Source organism: Heterocephalus glaber, unplaced genomic scaffold, assembly GCF_053883595.1.
Source record: "Heterocephalus glaber isolate CG9 unplaced genomic scaffold, H.glaber_assembly_v1.0 deba00001481, whole genome shotgun sequence".
Taxonomy (NCBI): Eukaryota; Metazoa; Chordata; class Mammalia; order Rodentia; family Bathyergidae; genus Heterocephalus; species Heterocephalus glaber.
The window spans coordinates 33,211,593-33,230,342 of NW_028258317.1; the positions used below are offsets into that span (position 1 = coordinate 33,211,593).

At 47.2% G+C, this 18,750-nt stretch overlaps 1 protein-coding gene across 1 annotated transcript; it reads left to right on the plus strand.

Moving 5' to 3' along the window:
- The first annotated feature begins 223 nt into the window (after window positions 1-223).
- Plin2 (perilipin 2) lies at window positions 224-13,449 on the plus strand. The gene is made up of 8 exons (XM_087184160.1): window positions 224-307; window positions 4,860-5,162; window positions 5,491-5,677; window positions 7,472-7,551; window positions 9,175-9,460; window positions 10,269-10,450; window positions 11,605-11,739; window positions 12,639-13,449. The coding sequence occupies exons 1-8, from the start codon at window positions 224-226 to the stop codon at window positions 13,029-13,031; spliced, it is 1,650 nt and encodes a 549-aa protein (XP_087040286.1). The 3' UTR covers window positions 13,032-13,449.
- The last annotated feature ends 5,301 nt before the right edge of the window (window positions 13,450-18,750 follow it).

Consider the following 18,750-nt stretch of genomic DNA (forward strand, 5'->3'; position numbering starts at 1 on the left):
AGGCCAGCCTTGGCTACACAGTGAGTTTAAGGCCAGCCTGAACTGCTTAGTGAGATCCTGTCTCTAAAAAAAAAAAAACAAAAACAGAAAACAACCCTTGAGAATAACAGTACATGCCTGTGTGTCGTAACTGTGGCCCCCGTGGCAAGGTGGAGGCTGTGGGCACCGCTCTGAGGGCTGGCGAGGGTGTAGGGCCGAGCTGGAGCCTGTGCTGCACAGACCCATGCAACGTGCTTCCTGCCCTCAGAAGCGAGTCGGATGTGACAGTGTGCAGTGCATGCTCACCGTGTGCAGGGCCACGGTCCAGGTTCGGCCCCAAAGTGAGAACACAGTGCAAGGGCCCAGGGGAGAGGGCTGCACAGAGCAGGCAGCACCGGGGACCAGGCATGCGGGAGTGCAGTGGCAGCTGGGGTGGGGGCCAGGAGGGAGAGGTGGGAGGTGGGCTGTTAACAGTGGGTATAGGTGAGCACCTCAGGCACTGCTCTGGCAGAAAGGGGCTCAGAGCACAATCCCCAGAGAGGGAAGGTGGCGGATCCACGCCTCGAACACGTACACAGGGCAGCAGGTTCCAGACACTTTGGTCACCAAGTGCTTTCTGCAAATGTGTGAGATGTGTAGCCAAGGTGGATTAAAGCTCAGTGCTCTGGCTAGGGCAAGGGAGTGAGCCTGGTCCCCGCCCCCCAGATTCTGTAGGAGCACAGTGCTCCCCGACTCTATGTCCTGCTGTGAGGATTTTGCAGTCAGGCTGCAAAATCAAGTGTTTGCCACTGTGGACCTTTGCAGAGTTTGCTGCCCTCCTGTCTGCACTGGCTGCTCAGAGTGCAGCCTGCACACCTGCACCGGTGGGATGGGCCTGTGCTCACAGAAGTGCAAGGCAGGGAAGGCCAAGGGGACAGTGGGAACCAGCAGTTGTGTGGTGGGCTAAGGGTCAAGGAAGAGCCCAGAAAGAAAAGAAGGGATCCACGGATGCAGCTCAGGCTTACCTAAGGCCCCGGATTCAGTCTTTGACACCAGAAAGTTAATAAGTTAATGAAGGCATATTCTACTTTTTATTTTTTTCTTTTGAGACAAGGTCTCGCTATGTAGTTCAAATCACATGTAGTACAACTCAAACTCACTATGGAGCCCAGGCTGGCCCCAAACTCGCCTCAATCCTACTGCCCCAGCCTCCCAAATGCTGGGATTACAAGTGTGCTCCACCATGCCTGGCTAAAGCACATCTTGCTTTAAATGTTGACATAAATGCCAGGAAAATTACTATACAAACTCACGAATGAACACATTTTTACAATCCCAACCCTTATATTCTTACTTTTCACTCTGAATATCTTGAAAAAGCTCTACAGAAATCTGCTTTGACTAGTTTTAGTTTGCTTTAAGAGGTCTTCCTCAAAGCTGCTCCCCCCACCCAGGGTCCTGAGAGGCAGGAGGGGTCCCAAGTGGGTAGCTGGGAACCCCACTTTACAAAGGAGATTTATAGGGTGAAATCCACGTAGGTACAATGTGGGCCACAGCTGTGATTATCCAATAAGGTTACAGTATAGTCACTTAGGTAATGGTGGTCCAATTGGGAAACAAGTCATGTAACAAGCGTGGATGGAAAGAACAAAGATTCTCCTAGGAAGTGGTGGGTCCAGAGGTCTCTGGTCACCCACCAGGGTGGCAGATGTCTATCTAGACTTCATTAGGCCTGGTGTCTGTCCTTTGAAAAACCATGCAGGCCTGGTCATCTTGTCTTTATCTTGAGGCCTGGAATCCAACAGATGCGTCTGTAGCCACAGTTGCAGTGTGTTTCACCTTTGTCCTGACCCTCTCGAGGACCTGGCCTTATCTGACTGCCTGTACTATTTCTTTTTTTTTTTTTTTTGGTACCAGGGATTGAACTCAGGTCCTTGTGCTTGCGAGGCAGGCAGCGGAACCACTGAGCTAAATCCCCAGCCCCTGCCTGTACTATTTCTACCTAGGTCATCTATCTATAATAACAGCACTCTGAGAAGCTGAGCCAGGAGGATTACAAATTCCAGCCTAGCCCAGGAAAAAACCTATCTCAAAATATAATTTTAAAAAGGGTTTCAGACACAGTGGGTTCAATCTCCAGCACTGAAAAAAGGGGGCAGTTTTAACTCTAACTGTATGCGCTAATAATATTTACGAAATATTTAGATATCTAAAATAGAAGTGAAAGCCAGGCATGTTAGTGCACAACTGTAATCCCAGCACTTGGGAGGCTGTGGGTTCAAGGCCAGCCTGAACTGCATGGTAAGACACTAATCAAATATGAGTAGAGTAAAAGGATTATTAGGTCTACCATTGGCAGAGCTCTCTCTATTCATAGTTTCAGGGAGTCAGATATCTAGGTGAAAGTTCACAGCAGAACTCTTGTCACTACAGATGCGAACTAGAGCAAAGTTCACAGCCCAACAGCCGGACGCGCTACCCAGCCACCTAACAAGACCAGTACTTTTTAGTGCCACTGGGGTGGGTGTAAAGTTTTAAGAGGAAATGACTCAGCTTTAGAGGATAGACGGTCTCAGGCACAATGAATGGTTGCACAAGAGAAAAATGACCCAGGCTGGGTGTCACAAAAGATGAGGCACGGTGTTGCTTGCTCAAGACGCATGTGTGGAGTCTTGGCCTCGAGGTTTAGCAAGACCCTGTCTCAAAACCAAAGCTAGGGGCCAGGGATTTAGATCAGTGGTGCCACTGCCCGCCTTGCAAGCACAAGGTCCCAAGTTCGATCTCTGGCACCAAAAAAACCAAAAAAAACCAAAACAAAACAGAAACACTAAACTTGCCCAAAGAGTTTCTGATAGAAATGAAGGTTCCGGGCACCATGTAGACCTCGATTCAGTAGGTCAGAGGGAGACACTCAGGTTGTACCTCATGGCAGAGCACATGCTTAGTATGAACGATGCCCTGGGTTAAATCCATGTTGCCAGAAAAAAAAATGCAATTAGAGCTAGATGTGGCAGTGCACACCTGTAATCCCAGCACTCTGGGAGGCTGAGGGAGGAGGACTGGAAGTTTAAACTCAGCCTGGACAGTTTAGCGGTTTAGTGGAAATCTGGAAATAAAGTGAAAAAAAGGCTGGTGGTGTAGCTCAGTGGGAAGGCCCTGGGTTCAGCCCATAATACAATCCTGGAGGCAACTAGACAAAACCCTGAAGCCTTTATGGCTAAACGACATGCCCCAGGGCTGCTTCCCTGTACCACCCTACCTTGCTGGGATCTACACACCTCACCTAGAGGCTGTTCTTGTCCTCGTGGGTTTGTGAAGTGAACTGGGGACATGAGAATCTGGTGTGAGCTGGAGGAGTTCGCCCACCTGGAGAGGAGGGTCATGAGTTTGAGTCCAACCTGGGCAATGAAAGATTTAGTGAGACTCTGCCTCAAAATTAAAAAAACAGGGTTGGGAATGTAATGTAGCTCAAAGAGAAGGCCCTGGCTTCAATCCCCAGTACTATGAGTGGGCTTGGGGAATCTGGCCCAGACTGGTCTCTGGGGCCTTCTCCTCACAGGCAAATAAAAGCAAAGGAAACTTGCTCAATTTTTAAGGGAGAAATGACTGAGAGTCTTATGCAAGGAAAAGACAGAGGCATTTTGTAGGTGAAAGTGGAAATCTGATAGGAAATAAAAACGTCAGATTAGCAACTGGTCAGAGTAGTGGTGGAATCACAATAGGCAGAACAAGCATTTGCTAGAGCAAAGCTAGAACATACAACGCCCAAAATTAAAGAAAAAAAGTAATAATTTGACTGTTTTATGCATTGTAGTTGTCAATGGGGAAAAAACTACACAACTTTTGGACCTCCATATACTTACTTTTATTGCTTAGTATTGTATATTTTTATTTTGAATTACAGAGAGGGGGATGTCAGGCCTGCCCTAAACCAACAGGAGAAAGCAAATAGGCTGCTTTTAGCAAACAAAAGTAGCTTCTCAGTAAATAGGGCAAATGGACTCAAAATGAAGTATACAACCCCCTGGCATGGAGAGGTCCAGTAACTGTGTACACACCTTAGCAGACCGTCTTTGGGCATCCAAGACATAAACATTTCACCCAGATTCCTTAGCCCCTATAATACCTACACAAGCCCAATTCCTTTGCCAGTTAGCTGCTAATATCTCTCTCCTGGTTTTAGCCCATCCACTCATGGATGAAATCTCTCCCAGCTAGCTGCCACTATCTCTCTCTCTCCCAATGTCAGCCATCTACAAACGGATGTGACAAACTCGGCTTTTCCCAGCTGGCTACTAGAATCTCCTGATTTTAGTCTCCCGATTTCAGTTTGTGTTTACTTTTTTCTCAAGACAAAGAGCCTGTTTTTTGACAAGTGGATTCTTTATGACAAGTGATACAGTGAATTTCTCGCTGAGGATTCTAGATAGTAATTAGTCCTGTGAAAGGAGTGTTTCTAAGGGGTCAATTTAGGGCTTTAAATGAGACAAACAGCAGTTGTGTGCATGCAACCTTGGTTCAGGAGTCCAGGGGAACGCCTCTGAGGGATTCGCACTTCAACCTCCAGCATAACAAACAGCTGGTTCCTGTCCTGGTCTCCCCACTCAGCTCCTCTCCCTTCCCCATAGGCAGGGGAGTCTGAGGGGGCTTTACCTCGAGACCTCGGAGGGCGTTGAGCCCTGCCGGCCCTGGTGGCTGCACCACTGTGTGCTCAAATCACCCTGGAATTCAGATGTGGATGATTTAGATTTTTAAAAAAATTTACTGCATAACCCACACATTAAAAAACAAAGTTGATCATCTTGCATAAAGACCCTGCTATCGTTCGGGGGTGACGTGGAATTAGGTCTTGGGGGGAGAAGGAAGTGTTCCGAGGCTCTTTACACTGCGCTCTGAAGTAGAAGCAGGCAGAGGAACGCAGCTCAGGGCGCGGGTTGAGTCACCGTCCGCGGTCCCTCCCGCCTCCGCGCCCCGCCGGCAGGGGCCACACTGAGGCGCCGGGCTCCGCAGGGCGCGTGCGCGCGGGTACAAAAGCCGGGCGCGGCGGGCGAGCGGTGTGCTTGGTTCCGGCCCTACCTCCGGCTCGTCCCGCTAGGTCGGTGAGGGGCTGCTCCCGGCAGGCCTCGGCTCCTCTCCCCACGCCGCCGGCTTCCTCGGGCTCCAAGCTCCGCGTCTCCCTCCGCCCCGCGCGGTTCCTGAGCTTGGTCTGTGTGCCTCAGCCGCCCTCCCACGCCCGACCGACAGTCCCGCTGTCCCGGGGCTGGGAGCTCCCATGCGGGGTTCGGGTCCTTCGAGTCGCTCCCCAGCTTTGCCCTGGCAGTGACCGCTAAGGCGGGGTCCCTGGCTCCCCAGACCCCCGGCTCCCCCCCTCCCCCCCTTCCCGCTCCCTGGCTGCCGGCAGGCCGCGCCTGAAGCAGCTCCTCCCACAGGCCGCGCTCCCGGAGGAAGACTATGGCTCCCGCAGCGGTGGGTCTCCCTCCGGCAGGCGCGTCCAGCGGCCTCGGGGACGTGAACGGCGCCCTCTGGTTGCAGAGCTTGGCGGCCCGGGTGGCCGGCCTGCCCCTGCTGAGCTCCGCATGCGGTCTGTTGAGCGCGGCCTACGGGGACGCGAAGGGCCGGCATCGCTACCTGCGGGCGGCGTGCGAGGCGGCGGAGCGGGGCGTGAGGGCCGCGGCCGTGAGCGGTGTGCTGCCCGTGGTCCAGAGGCTGGAGCCGCACGGTGAGTTCCGCTGCCGGGCCGGGGGAGCAGGGCTCTGGGCCCGGTCCACTTCCGGCTGAGCCACCTTTTACTTTTATTGTTGTATTTCTTGTACATTACGTGTATGAAATAAATTGATTCCGATTTTTTAAAAAAGGAGTGAGCCCTAAGCACACGCCTGCAACCTCAGGTGATTCTCAGCCCTCCCGGGCGCACTGAGGTCTTCCTTTCACCTAGAAACCACCAGCAACCCTGACTATCGCAGAAGGCTGCGCCTGCCCAGCAGATGCCCATTCCTAACACGTCGCAGGGCAAGCTTAGAGCAGTCGGGGACATCTGACATTCCTGCAACTGTGCAGAGGATACGGACTTTCCATCTGCACAGAGATGAATTAGCATGCCACACATCCACCCACTTCAGATGTACAGTTCCGAACATTTTCCTTACACCGGAAAGAAACCTCCTACCAACTTCTGGGCTGATGGGAAGGCTGTGGAAAAGGGCAGTGGTGGTGGCAGTGAACTTCATGCCTCCTCAGTTTATAGTGGCAGGGTCTGGGGAGGGGAGGTCGCTCAGTGGAGGACTTGCCTTGCATATTTGAGGCCCTGGGTTCAGTCCAGAGTCACAAAATAATATCTTTGCTAGGTGTGTTGGCACACATCAATAATCCTCAGGAGGCTGAGGCAGGAGGATCAGTGTGAACCATCCTGGGCTACATGGTTCAGGGCCAGGTTGAACTATGCATCGAGACCCTGTCTCAAAACAAGAACAACAGCAAAAAGGATAAAATGGGAACATTCGTGGTGTAGCCCTGTAATCCCAGCTACTCAGGAAGTTGAAGGAGAGTACTACAATCTTGAAGTCAGCCTGCGCAATTTAGTGAGAATGTCTCGATATAAAATAAAGGGCTAGGATGTAGGTCAGTGGCACAGCACTTGTCTAGCATGCTCGAAGCCCTGGGTTCAATCTCCAGTACCAGAAAACAACCAACAACAAAGAAAAAAAAAGATTTAAATCAAATAATTCCCTTCAAGGGTTAAGTCAGGGACTTTTAGGAATATAAGGGGAAAAAAAGCAGTTATTCAAACAAAGCTAATTCTCAGGTGGATTTGGTATGAGTACTTTGCATGGTCATCTTTGAGGGGAAGCTTGTACTAAAACATGGGCCTTTGCTGGGCGTGGTGGTGCACACCTGTGCTCCCAGCACTCGGGAGGCTGAGGCAGGAGGATTGCTGTGAATTCGAGGCTGCCTGGGCTACATAGTGAGTTCAAATCCAGTCTGAACTACACAGCAAGACCCTGTCTCAAAAAACCAAAACCAAAGCCAAACAAAAAAACTAAATCTAAAACCTGGGCCTCTCAGGGAGACCACAGGTGCTTTTCATGTACTGTTTCCTGGTGAGAATCCAAAGTGTTCTGCTGTATGCTGGGTTAGGTAGGTAAACTAGCATGGAGAGGCTAACTTAGAGGAGGCTTGGAAACCTTATTCCTTGAACAAAGGTTCTCGGAGTCACTCCTCCTGGTGTTAACATGACGGCGATAGATGAGGAAGATGCTCCTTAGCCAACTTTCTGCTTGGCCTGTGATGCCTCTGCCTGCTGTCTTCTCCACCCCTTGTTTCCCTTTTAGAGGAGGAAAGTTGCCAGCAGTTTGCTTCTTCCTGTCTGTGCCAAAGAAACCAGGCGATGCATTTTTGTGGTAAAAGGTCAACATTCTTGATGTTTTTCCAGTGAAGCTAAAGGTATCAGGTGTGCTCATGTGTGCATTTTATGCCTACACTCTGACATTAACATTTTCCCGTGTGGTTCTCCCAGTTGCAGTTGCCAACACTTATGCCTGTAAAGGCCTGGACAGGATCGAGAGACTGCCCATCCTGAATCAGCCAACAGCCCAGGTGAGCTTGGGACCAAGGTGCCCCAGCCCGTGCATAGCCACAGACCTGCAAACACTTGTTCTCTTTTTTTGTCTTTTCCTTTTCTTTTGGTGGTGGTATTGGGGATTTAAATCAGGGGCTTGTAGGTGCTAGGCAAGTGTTCTTCTGTTGCGCTACATCCCCAGCCTTGGGTTTAGTTCTGAAAGAGTAATGGCCACTATTTTCCTGTGCTGTCGTCAGGTTGTATCTTGTCACCTTTGGCCAGAGCATGCATAGTCTGCTCTCTGTGTGACTTCGCCTCTGCCTGCAGAGCAGTAAAGTGGGCCTGTTACGTAGCCGCTTCCTGGGCAGTGTTGGATAAACACAGTGGTGTGTTGGTTTCATGCAGGGCTGATGGGGACCACCGTGCATTATGGGCAGCTAGCCATTATTGACAAAAATGAGCCTCATCAACCTATGGCCTTTTTATTCAGATAATGTCTTAAAGTTTCCTTTCAGATTAAGAATATAACATGGAACCAGGCAGGACGCTGAGGCAGGAGGATCAGGAGGCCACCCTGGACTACATAGCTAGTTAAAGGCTAGCCTGTATACAGTGAGGCCCTGTCTTAAACAACAACAACAAAAGGCACACAGCATAGTCTGAAATTATGTCATTCAGGGAAATTTCTGGCTCTGTCTTTCATGATTTATTTTATTTTATTTATTTTTTTAAATTTAGTTTTCTTTTTTTTTGTCTTTCATGATTTAAATAGATACAGTTTAGGGTGCAAGCTTTAGAATGCTTGTATGCATAACTTTAAATTTTCACTTATATTGCTTGAGACTACTCTAATGGTGAGAGTTATTTTCTGTTTTTCCATTTTAGGTATTTTCTTTCAATTTTGGTGACCTGTGTATAATATTAAAAAAATCAACTTCCTCATTTAAACTTAAACAACAAGTTAGATGAGGTGTCTCTGTAAATAATTTCCCCTGTGGTAGAACAAGTAACTTAAAGATTTCTTGCCAGTGTTCTCTGTGGCTGTCCTGCTGCCATGTCGTCCTTGTTCCTGTCCCTCCCCTCACATGTCTCCCTTAACCTAGATGGCTCTGGGCTAGTGAGAGACATCTGAGACTATTTCCAGCAGGATGGGGAACTGGCCAGCCAGGCATGGTGGTGCACGCCTATAATCCCAGCACTTGGGAGGCTGAGGCAGGAGAATTACTATGAGTTCAAGGCCAGCCTGAGCTCCATAGTGAGACCCTGGATGGTGTACTGATAGCCCCTCCTATGTGTTGTGTGCACAGGGTACCTGGGATTCGCTCTCTCTCGGGCAGGTCTGAGCTGCACTCTGCTATGAGCATGCCCACAGGGAAAGTGGCACTTCTCTCTAGATAAAGTAACTTTGCTTGAAGCCACACCCCTAATATGTCCAGTTGCATCCAGAATAACCAGCATGCCTTGACTAATCTCTCACCTTTGACCTGTTTGCACCTTGGACAGTCTTTAAGAGTGGCACAGGTCTGCAGACACATGACAAGGAGACTCAGGCGCACTAAATGTCTGTGACTTGGCCAAGACCAGAAGTCGGGGTGAGAGCACTGGATTCTTCACCTCGTGGCTCCAGTGGTCAGTGAGGCGGTTTGCTTTTCCACTTGCAGGTGGTCGCCAATGCCAAAGGTGCCGTGACTGGGGTGAGAGACACTGTGACCAAGACTGTGATGGGGGCGAAGGACTCTGTGGCCAGCAAGATCACAGGGGTGGTGGACAGGACGAAGGGTGCAGTGAGCGATGGCGTGGAGAAGACCAAGTCTGTGGTCAACGGCAGCATCCACACGGTTCTGGACAGTCTGGTGGTGCGGCTCATGAGCAGTGGCTTGGAGACTGCACTCACCACGTCGGAGCTGCTGGTGGACCAGTACCTGCCTCTCACCGAGGAAGAGCTCGGTAATGGGAGCTGTGTCTTGCAGTAATGTTTTGTGTCTTAAGCAGTCTTTAAGACATAGTTTCATCTAGAGAGACTGTATCCCAAAACATTCACCTATTTGCAGTCTAAATTTTCAGAGCTGTGCAGCTATTGCCACAGTCCAGCGCTAGCCTGAGCTTCTCGCCCTAAGATACCCTTCATGCCCGTTTGTAGTCAGCCCTTGTGTCCCTTCCCAAGCCAGTATTAACTTGCTCTGCCAGTGTGGACCACTGTGGCCTGAGCATGCCTGTCCCACCCTGGGACTGCCCCACGCCCGATGGATGGTCACGCAGGCACCAGTGGTGGTTTGGAGCGCCCAGCAGCTAGACATGAATTACAGCCCCATTGTGGACATGTTAATCTTTCTGTCTATAGATTTCCTTGTCAAAGCAATCTTAAGTTTATTATTGACTTGAATATAGTAAGTTTTGAAACTTCAAGAGAAATTAGACTCAAAGTATTTTATGTAAAAGATTATCATTAATGGGTTGCCTTTCGGAGTCATCATTAGAAAGACTCTTCACTGATTGAGGCAGATTCGTTTCTATAGTGGGCCAGGCGTGCATTGCTCAGCAGCTCTCGCTCCCATGTGCAGACCCCTGTGCTCTGTCCGAGGTGCTGTAGTGTGTTCAGGGCACTCAGGCCCAGAAGCTGGCTGGCACACAGAAGTGCATGTTTGCCAGGGGGGTGGGCAGAACCAACAAAGTGAAGACCCAGGTTAGAGTTCAGGCCTCCTCACCTATAGTGTTGAGCCCTTCAATTTCTGTTGTCCCTGATTTCTAACTTCAGAAAAAGAAGCAAAGAAAGTAGAAGGATTTGATGTGGTTCAGAAGCCAAGCTGTTACATTAGACTGGGATCCCTGTCCATCAAGCTCCGTGCCCGGGCCTACCAGCAGGCTCTCAGCAGGGTCACAGATGCCAAGCTGAAAAGCCAGGAGACCATTGCTCGGCTCCACTCCGCTGTTCACCTGGTGAGTACAGCGCAGTCAACCATTCGAAGGACGCTGGTCTGTCTCCAGAGATTAGAGGAAATGGGATCATGAAAACCAAGAATTCTGATCTTACAAGCAACCTAACAGAACACCGTGGGCAGGGAGTGCGCGGACAGCTCATAGAAAAGCAATAAAAATGGCTGAGAAGATAGATGAGTTACGATGGTCTTAACGAAGGTATCCAGACACCTCGCTTGTCCTGCAACACCAATGACATTTGATGTTGGTGTTTTCTTTTTTCTTTCTTTTTTTTTTTTTTGTACTGGGGATTGAACTTGGGACCTTGCACTTGTGAGGCAGGCTCTGGAACCACTGAGCTAAATTCCCAGCCCCTTGATGCTGTTGGTAACGATAGAGAGCAATACTTGTGTGCTTCTGGAGATTTAAGGAGGGGACTGGCTCAAGGGACTACTCTAGAAAAGTTATTGCCCATCTGTACCTTGGCCAGCTGTAACTAGGAATTTTCCTACAGATAAACCTTAGGTGTGTCTGTTTAGAGTTGCAAGAGACTGTGACAGTCACACAGCTGAGAGCACTCATAGTGCCTCACAGTGGGCTGTTGTAGCTGAGGAAGATTGCCAGGTTGCAGAACAGGATGTGCTGTCTGCTGCACCAAAACCCTTCTTGGAAGAGGAAATGGGTGGCTGGCAACAGGAAAGAGGAAGGTAGAATTCCTCCCTTTTCTTATAATTCAAACTTAACCCTGACACATATACAGATTGTTTTTTAGTTGTCTTACCTGTGCTAAACCAGAGGTAAATTTTGAGTCAGTGTTAAATTAGTTATTAGTTATATAGGGGCAGTAAAGAGCTACTACAGCTTGGTTGACTTACACATATTGATAATAAATAACAGTGAAAGCAAGGATAGTCCTCATTAAAATCTTATAGATATTTTTGGGTTTTATTGTATTTTTTCCCTCCCTCCTTACATTCCTCCCTCCCTTCCTCTGTTTTCTTTCTTTCTTTTTTTTTCTTTTGTGGTACTGTGGATTGAACCTAGGGCCTTGCATATGCTAGGCAAGTACTCTATCACTGAGCTACATCAGCCCTAATTTCCGAGTTATATCAGAGCTGTAAAGAGGCTAACTCAAATGTCTGGTGTGTTCTCTGTCTTCTTTCCCTGTGTTCTAGATTGAATACGCCAAGAGGAACATGCACAATGCCAACCAGAAAATCCAGGGTGCTCAGGAGAAGCTCTGTCTCTCATGGGTGGAGTGGAAGAGAAGCACTGGCCACAACACCGCCGACGAATCCCACTGTGCAGAGGTGAGGTGACCAGGACAGTGTCGCCCTGCAATTCTGGAGTTCTGCCAGACTTCCCATTGCAACTTTCCCTCCTCTTAGAATAATTTCCTTCTAGCTTTAGCAGTATTGTGTATATGAGTTGCTTGTTATGAGGAAGAAGCAGATGGGAGGAAGTGGCTTTGTCTGACACCTCAGAGGCACTGTTGCCCGCATTGCTCCACAGTGAGTGCGAACAAACAGCGAGTCAAAGCTGGTGTTGGGCAGGCAGGGCCCAGTCCCACCACAGCGGGCAGGGGCTGGTGAGGCCGCCGCCTCTGGGAGATGGGAGCCAGATCTGCACACCGAGAGTGAATGCCGCGGATGGAAGGGCAGCGAAGGGATGCATGCTCCAGACAGGAGAAGCAGCATCTGTGGTTTGTGACCCCAGAAAGTGCTTCTTTGTGTCTCCAAAGCTAGTATGCATTTTTTAAAAATTTTAAGTTAATTTTATTGGTACATTTTAGATACACAATGAAACATTCATCATAGGGAATTTGTACTGCATTGTCTCTTGAATTGAGTATCCACTGTGTATTCATATCATGCCTTCTTGTTTGAGGATGGAAAGTGTAAATTATGCTACTAGCATGGAGTATGTTTTCATTCTATGTGGAGCCTCCTGCCAGCTGTGTTTCTTCAGGCTTAAGATGAGCTTTGGACAGTCAGGCTTTACCTCAGAGCCCTGCTCAGCTGAGCAGATTAGACTGAGCTTGTGCTCAAGCTATGAAGTGTGAATAAACTTCAACACTCCATGTTGTGATGAGAGTTTAAAAAGGCAGCGAATCCATCTGTGCAGTAGATTCGTGACCAGCATACCGTGACTGAGATGTTGCACGTGCCCCTGTTGGATCCTCGCTGATCCACAGGTTTCTTGTTTCTAGCGCATCGAGTCTTACACTCTTGCCATTGCCCGAAACCTGACACAGCAGCTGCAGACTACATGCCACGCCCTCCTGTCCAGCATCCAGGGGCTGCCACAGGGCATTCGGCGCCATGTCGAAGATGCGGGCCTGATCGCGGGTGACATCTTCTCCACGTTCCGAAGTGCCTCCTCCTTCATGGAAGTGTCTGACAGCCTCCTGACTTCTAGCAAAGGGCAGCTGCAGAAAATGAAGGAGTCTTTAGACGATGTGATGGATTATCTGGTTAACAACACGCCCCTCAACTGGCTGGTTGGTCCCTTCTACCCTGAGCTGACTGAAGCTCAGGATGCTCAGAGCCAGGGTGCAGAGCCAGGCCAGCCTGGGCAGCAGTCTGGGCACAGAGCTCCTTAGTGCTGTCCCTATCCCAGCTAACTTGGGTTACATGGAAACTTACCTGACAGCTGGCTCCCATTGGAAAGCAGAGAGCTAGGAGAAGGGGCTTCAGGTATAGTCGTGTGCAGCTATTCAGAGATTTAAAGTTCATCAGGTGGTAAGAAAAACATGTTAGCCGAGTGAGAGCCTGGCCAGGACTCGGATCAGGCACTTTATGGTCTTATTTTGTGGCCATTGTGTTGCTACTGTTAGTGTCTGTTTAAACTAAATAAAACTACCTTCCCATGGGCTCTGTGTAAACTGTTGGTTGCCCTGGAATAGTCTGAGTGGGCTTTCTTGGTGGTTTATCTAATGATGCATACTTGTACAACTTGATTTTAGTTTTTAGTCTTTATAAAGGAACACTGCCTTTGAAATCAATAAAATTTCAAGTAGATCGGTTTTTGTTCCAGGTGCTTTGTGTATTGCTTTTATAGAGCTGCTTGATCTGCATGGCAGAGTTACTGACACATCAACAAATTCCAGCTGGCCTGGTAGGGAATTTGGCATGGTGCTAGCAGTGGAAGGCTGATGTTACAAGTAGAGTGTCTGGTAACAGCTTTCAAATTAGAGTAATCAAGGTGGGTACAGGGCTCACTGCTGTACTCTCGGCTACTTGTAGACTGAGGTGGGAGGATCACTGGAGGCCCCAAAATCAAGATCAGCCTCGGCAACATATTGAGACCCTCACACAAAGGAAGAAGCTGGGCCTGGTGGCACATGCCTGTCATCTCAGCATTCCAGGAGGCTGAGGCAGGAGGATCACAAGTTTGAGCCAGCTTGGGCAACTAAACCACTTAAACCCTGCCTCAAAATATAAAAAAATCTTTAAAAAGATTGGGGATGTATCTCAGTATGAAAGCCCTTGGTTCAGTCCCAATCCTGCAAAGAGAGAGAGAGAATGAATGAATGAATGAGTGTGTACATTATAATTTTACTACATCGGTGATTGTTCCTTTCATTTGCCAATTTACTGGCTTCAAGAGTGGATTTTTAGGGCCGGGGATTTAGCTCAGTGGTTTCGATGCCTGCTGCGCAAATGCAAGGACCCGAGTTCGATCTCCGGTACCAAAAAAAAAAAAAGTGAATTTTTAAGCCAGTGAAAAGAGCAAGTAATGGCTGATTGCCTTGCAGACAAGGAATCAAAACTGAAAGGAAGCAGTGAGTGGGTAACTCATTGTATCAGTTTCACATAGACACAGGGGCCAGTTATGAGTAAGCCAGCCAGGCCGGTGGTATGTACCTGTAATCCCAGCACTCAGGAGGCTGAGGCAGGTGGATCACTGGAGTTCTAGGCCAGCCTAGTGAGACCCTGTCTCAAAAACAAAACAAAACAAAAACCAACAACAAAAAAAGCATCAGGGCCAGGGATTTAGCTCAGTGCAGTGACACCATGCCTGCCTGGCAAGTGCAAGGTCCTGAGTTCGATCCCCAGTACTGGAAAAAAAAAGTATCAGCCACAGATTGTCCATTGTCCATTTTCAGCTGGCATGAGCTTGCTGTGTTACAATTTTGGGAGGAAGTAACTACCTAGAGGTCTTGGTGAGGCCAAGGAAGGTAATTAGAAGTAAAGAGCATTTGGGCCTCCTGAAGAAAGGGCTCTTTACCTCCTGGAGGCATCAGCCTCTGGCCCCTTGTGGTCGTCATGAACCTGACCATGGAGCTGCGGTGCAGCAAACTGACCCAGAAAGCAAATTACAGAACTGACAGTGCTGCAGCTGGCGTTTGTGCTGCTCAGGGTGTCCTTCAATTTGCCACCCTCTAGCATTTCTAAATATGTTCACCTATTCAAATAGAAAATTAAAATGATGTATAGAAAAAAATGTAGATTGTTTTTTTACAATTATTCATTTATTAAGTTAAAAAATACAGTAATCTACAATGTTACTTACAGTAGAAAATTTAAATGACCCATGGAGAAAAATTCAGGTAATTTTTGCCTAGATTTCTTCATTATATTAAATATATACTTTATTTTCCTTTCCTCTGTTAAAATGATGACTTTTGGGGGTGGATCTTCCAATGCTGAACCAACACTGCCATCCCTATAACAAAACCACTTTCTATATCCTGCCAGATCTGACCTCTAATAGTTTGTTTTGTTAAACACATTTCTATCTATGTTCATACTTTTTTCTTCTATTATCTTCATCCAGTTTTAGGATTAGCACAATGTTGAGTTCCTAAAATGAGGGGAGAAGTGTTCCTTCTTTTTTCTGCTTTGTTTGATATAACTTATCAGTTAAAATGTTTATGAGCCTGCTGTTGTCATATAGGTAGGTTTTCAAGCTAGGAATATACTTTCTTTAATAGGTGCTATTCAAAGTTTGTATTTCCTCCAGAGTTAGTTTCATTAATTTGTTTTCCAAGTTACTTCTTAGAAGTTGTCAAATTTATTTCAAAAAAGATTTTTTGTAATATGGTTTCTATATCCTTTTAAATTCTGTAAAATCTGTGGTAATGTCTCCTAGATCTTAATATTGTAATTAAAAAAATGTATAGCTGATATTGTGTAACAGGAAGAAAAGGTCTAAAAGAGCAGGGGAATTGGGAGGGGTAGGGGAAGGGAAAAAAGGGCAAGGAAAAAATATGAGAAGAGGAAAAAAATGGAAACAAGGTCTTTGCAAATAGGGAAGGGTGGAGGGGTTGAAGGGAGGGCAAGGGAAGGGGGAAAAACATAAGAACCAAGAGACTCATGTAATGGTACAAGATCCCAATGATGAATGTAACTGTATTTTACACCTAAAATGTACCAATAAAGTTAATGGGGAAAAAAAAAAGAAATTTAAATATATAGTTTAATTATGCTGTGAAATTTCTGCACTGTCTTACAGCTAGAAAGATATGTTTCTGGGACCCCAAGGCAGAGTACAAGCACTGACTCTTCTCCAGGCGTGGGTGACATGTGTGTAGAAACCACTCAGCAAGTTCGAGTGTAAGCAGCCATGCCGTAGAGATGCACATAGGAAACCTTAGCTTACTAATGAGTCCGGTTCAAAAGAGCCAGAAATTAATTACATAATTTATTATGGTCCTAATAAATAGTTCACTGATGTAAGGAAACACTAATAATCATATTAGTGATAACATTTTAAAAAATTCTTTACAAAACATTACAAATGTTGCCAAGAGTGCATACAGTAGAAAATGAGATAACATTTTTTTTTAAAGAACATAATAAACTGCAGATGTAGCAGTCATATTTGGATTTGCTGTGTTAAAATGAAGTAAATTGTTACAGTATGATTTTTCTTTTGGCTAACTATGTTCAGTAAATTGTTACAGTATAATTTTCCTTTTGGCTAATCGGGCAGACTGTGCTGCTCACTGAGCAGAACTGCCTGCCCTTCAGTCAAACCAAGGTCTTTTTTTTTTTTTCTCTTTTTTTGAGATAGTCAATTGTTATGTAGTTCAAGCTGCCTCAGCCTCCTGAGTGGTGGGGTTACTTACAGCGTGTGGCCACTATCCCTGGCTAGGCACCTACACTTTTAAAACAAAACATCCCTTAAAAAAAAAAAAAAAAATCCCTATTGCTTGTAATGCAGATGATCCATTGACCACCGTTTAATAAGTAAAGGGAATATGAAAAAAAATGATTTTTAACCTGAAATTAAAAGGGGTGGGGGAGGGGAGGAAGAAAAAGAAAGGGATGGAGTGGTCTGTGGCCCTTTCTTTTTTCTTTTCTTTTTTTTTGGTACCGGGAATCAAACTTGGGTCCTTGCGCTTGCGCAGCAGGCAGCAAAATCACTGAGCTAAATCCCTGGGCCTGTAGCCCTCTTTCTAAACAAGATCCTCAGTATAGGTTCTCTAAAATGCCTTAAGACAACCTTGACCAAATGTGCAGTCCCAAATACTCAGCAGGCTGAGGCAGGAGGATCACAAGAGCAAGGCCAACCTGGGCAATTTAGCAAGATCCTATCTCAAAAGTTAGAAGTAAAAAAGGGTTGGAGATTAGCTTAGTGGTAAAGAGCCTGCCTAACATGTGCGAGTCTCTGGGCTCAGTGTCCGAACCACAGAACATTACTTGAGTGGATCACATCTGGGGATTGACACTGACTTGGTGAACGCCGTGTGACTGAGAACAGTCATTTAGTTTCGTGTCATCAATGCTCAGGCGCCCCCAGCCTGGGAACTCTAATGACACCTCACCTTGTTAGAGAAGAGCAAACCTCAGGGCAGGCAAGGTGCATGGCTCTCCAGTTGTTCAGTAACCAGTGAAAAGAACAGCACAGCTAACTGGCAAACACGCAGTTGAGCTGCACCAGCGCCGGTGAAAGGTTTCTGTTAAAACCCAACTCTGCCTGTGATCCTAGCACTCTGGAGGCTGAAGCAAGAGCATCGCCATGAGTTTGAGGCCAGCCTGAACTACATAGAGAGACTGCCTCAGAAAACAAAAAGCAACAACAAAAAAACCCTAACTCTGGGCCGGAGATTTAGCTCAGTGGTTTCGCCACCTGCTATGCAAGCGCAAGGACCCAAATTTGATCCCAGGTACCAAAAAACAAACAAACAAAAACCCCTAACTCAGAGTTAGTCTTTACACATTTGGCGTTACAACTAACCATTGCCTCTTTCCTGATCCTATTATAGCCTTATACATTTGAGTTACTTTTTTATAACACACTAAACATTTAGGGTTTTTTATATCATTATTTATACTCTAAAAATGAATGAAATTTTCTGATCCTGTGTCATGTTTATTCACACTGCATATGGACTCAGCTTTGTCAGCAAGTTAAATCGTCACAGATGGTGTTTCTGTTTGTCCAGTAGCCTCTCCTACCCAGAGCGTAGGGCCACCACTAACCCATGTTTATGAGTAAGAAGAAACATATTATAGCCAATTTCGGCACACATACCTGTAATTCCAGTACTCTGGAAGGCTGAGGCAGGATTGCAAATTCGAACCCAGCCTGGACAACTTAGGGACTTAGACACTGTCTCAAGATTTCAAAAGTCTGGGGATGTAGCTTAGTTCCAAGAGTTTGGGTTCAATGTCCAGTACTTCCACCATCTCTGGAACAAAACAAAACAAAACTCAGAAAAAATGAAAACAACCCCCTGCATCCTCGACATGTTTAGCTCCCTCTTCTGGAAATCAGTTGTAATAACTGGATCTATGAAGTCTATGGTAGGCTCGGTGCTCCTACGAGGAACATAGTGAACAACCCCACAAAATGGGCAGGTGACCCTGGGATTCTAGCACAGTCCTTGGTTATCTTGGAAGGATATGGTGTCCGCTTTCTGTCCTTGAAGGGAGGGCCTGTGGTTACCTCGCCAGTGCCGCAGATTTAGGCCTCTGTCCCTGACAGGTGTTCTCAGCAGGATACGCATTACCGCTTTGATGGCCCCAGGCAGTTCTTGTTTGCCTCCCTGAAACGGAGATTTATTTTATAAACCCTTTCAATGATTTTCTTGTGCCACATTTCTAAAAGCCCTGTGGGGTTGGTCAGACGAGACCCCAAAGTATAAACAAGAACTCCACGACCCCTTAGCCCCTCGTGGCCCATTTCCTTCCGGGCCACAGGGTCGCAGGAGTGTGGTGCCAGGCCAACACCAGAAATCGCTCAGTGGAACCGGCCCTGGACCCATGCTGCACATGTGGGATGGTGTGTTAGTCACCACCCACTCCCAGAGTTAAAGGGGGAGGCTTTAGGTCACAGTTTGTAGAGCTTTCAGCCCATAATCGGCTGCTCCA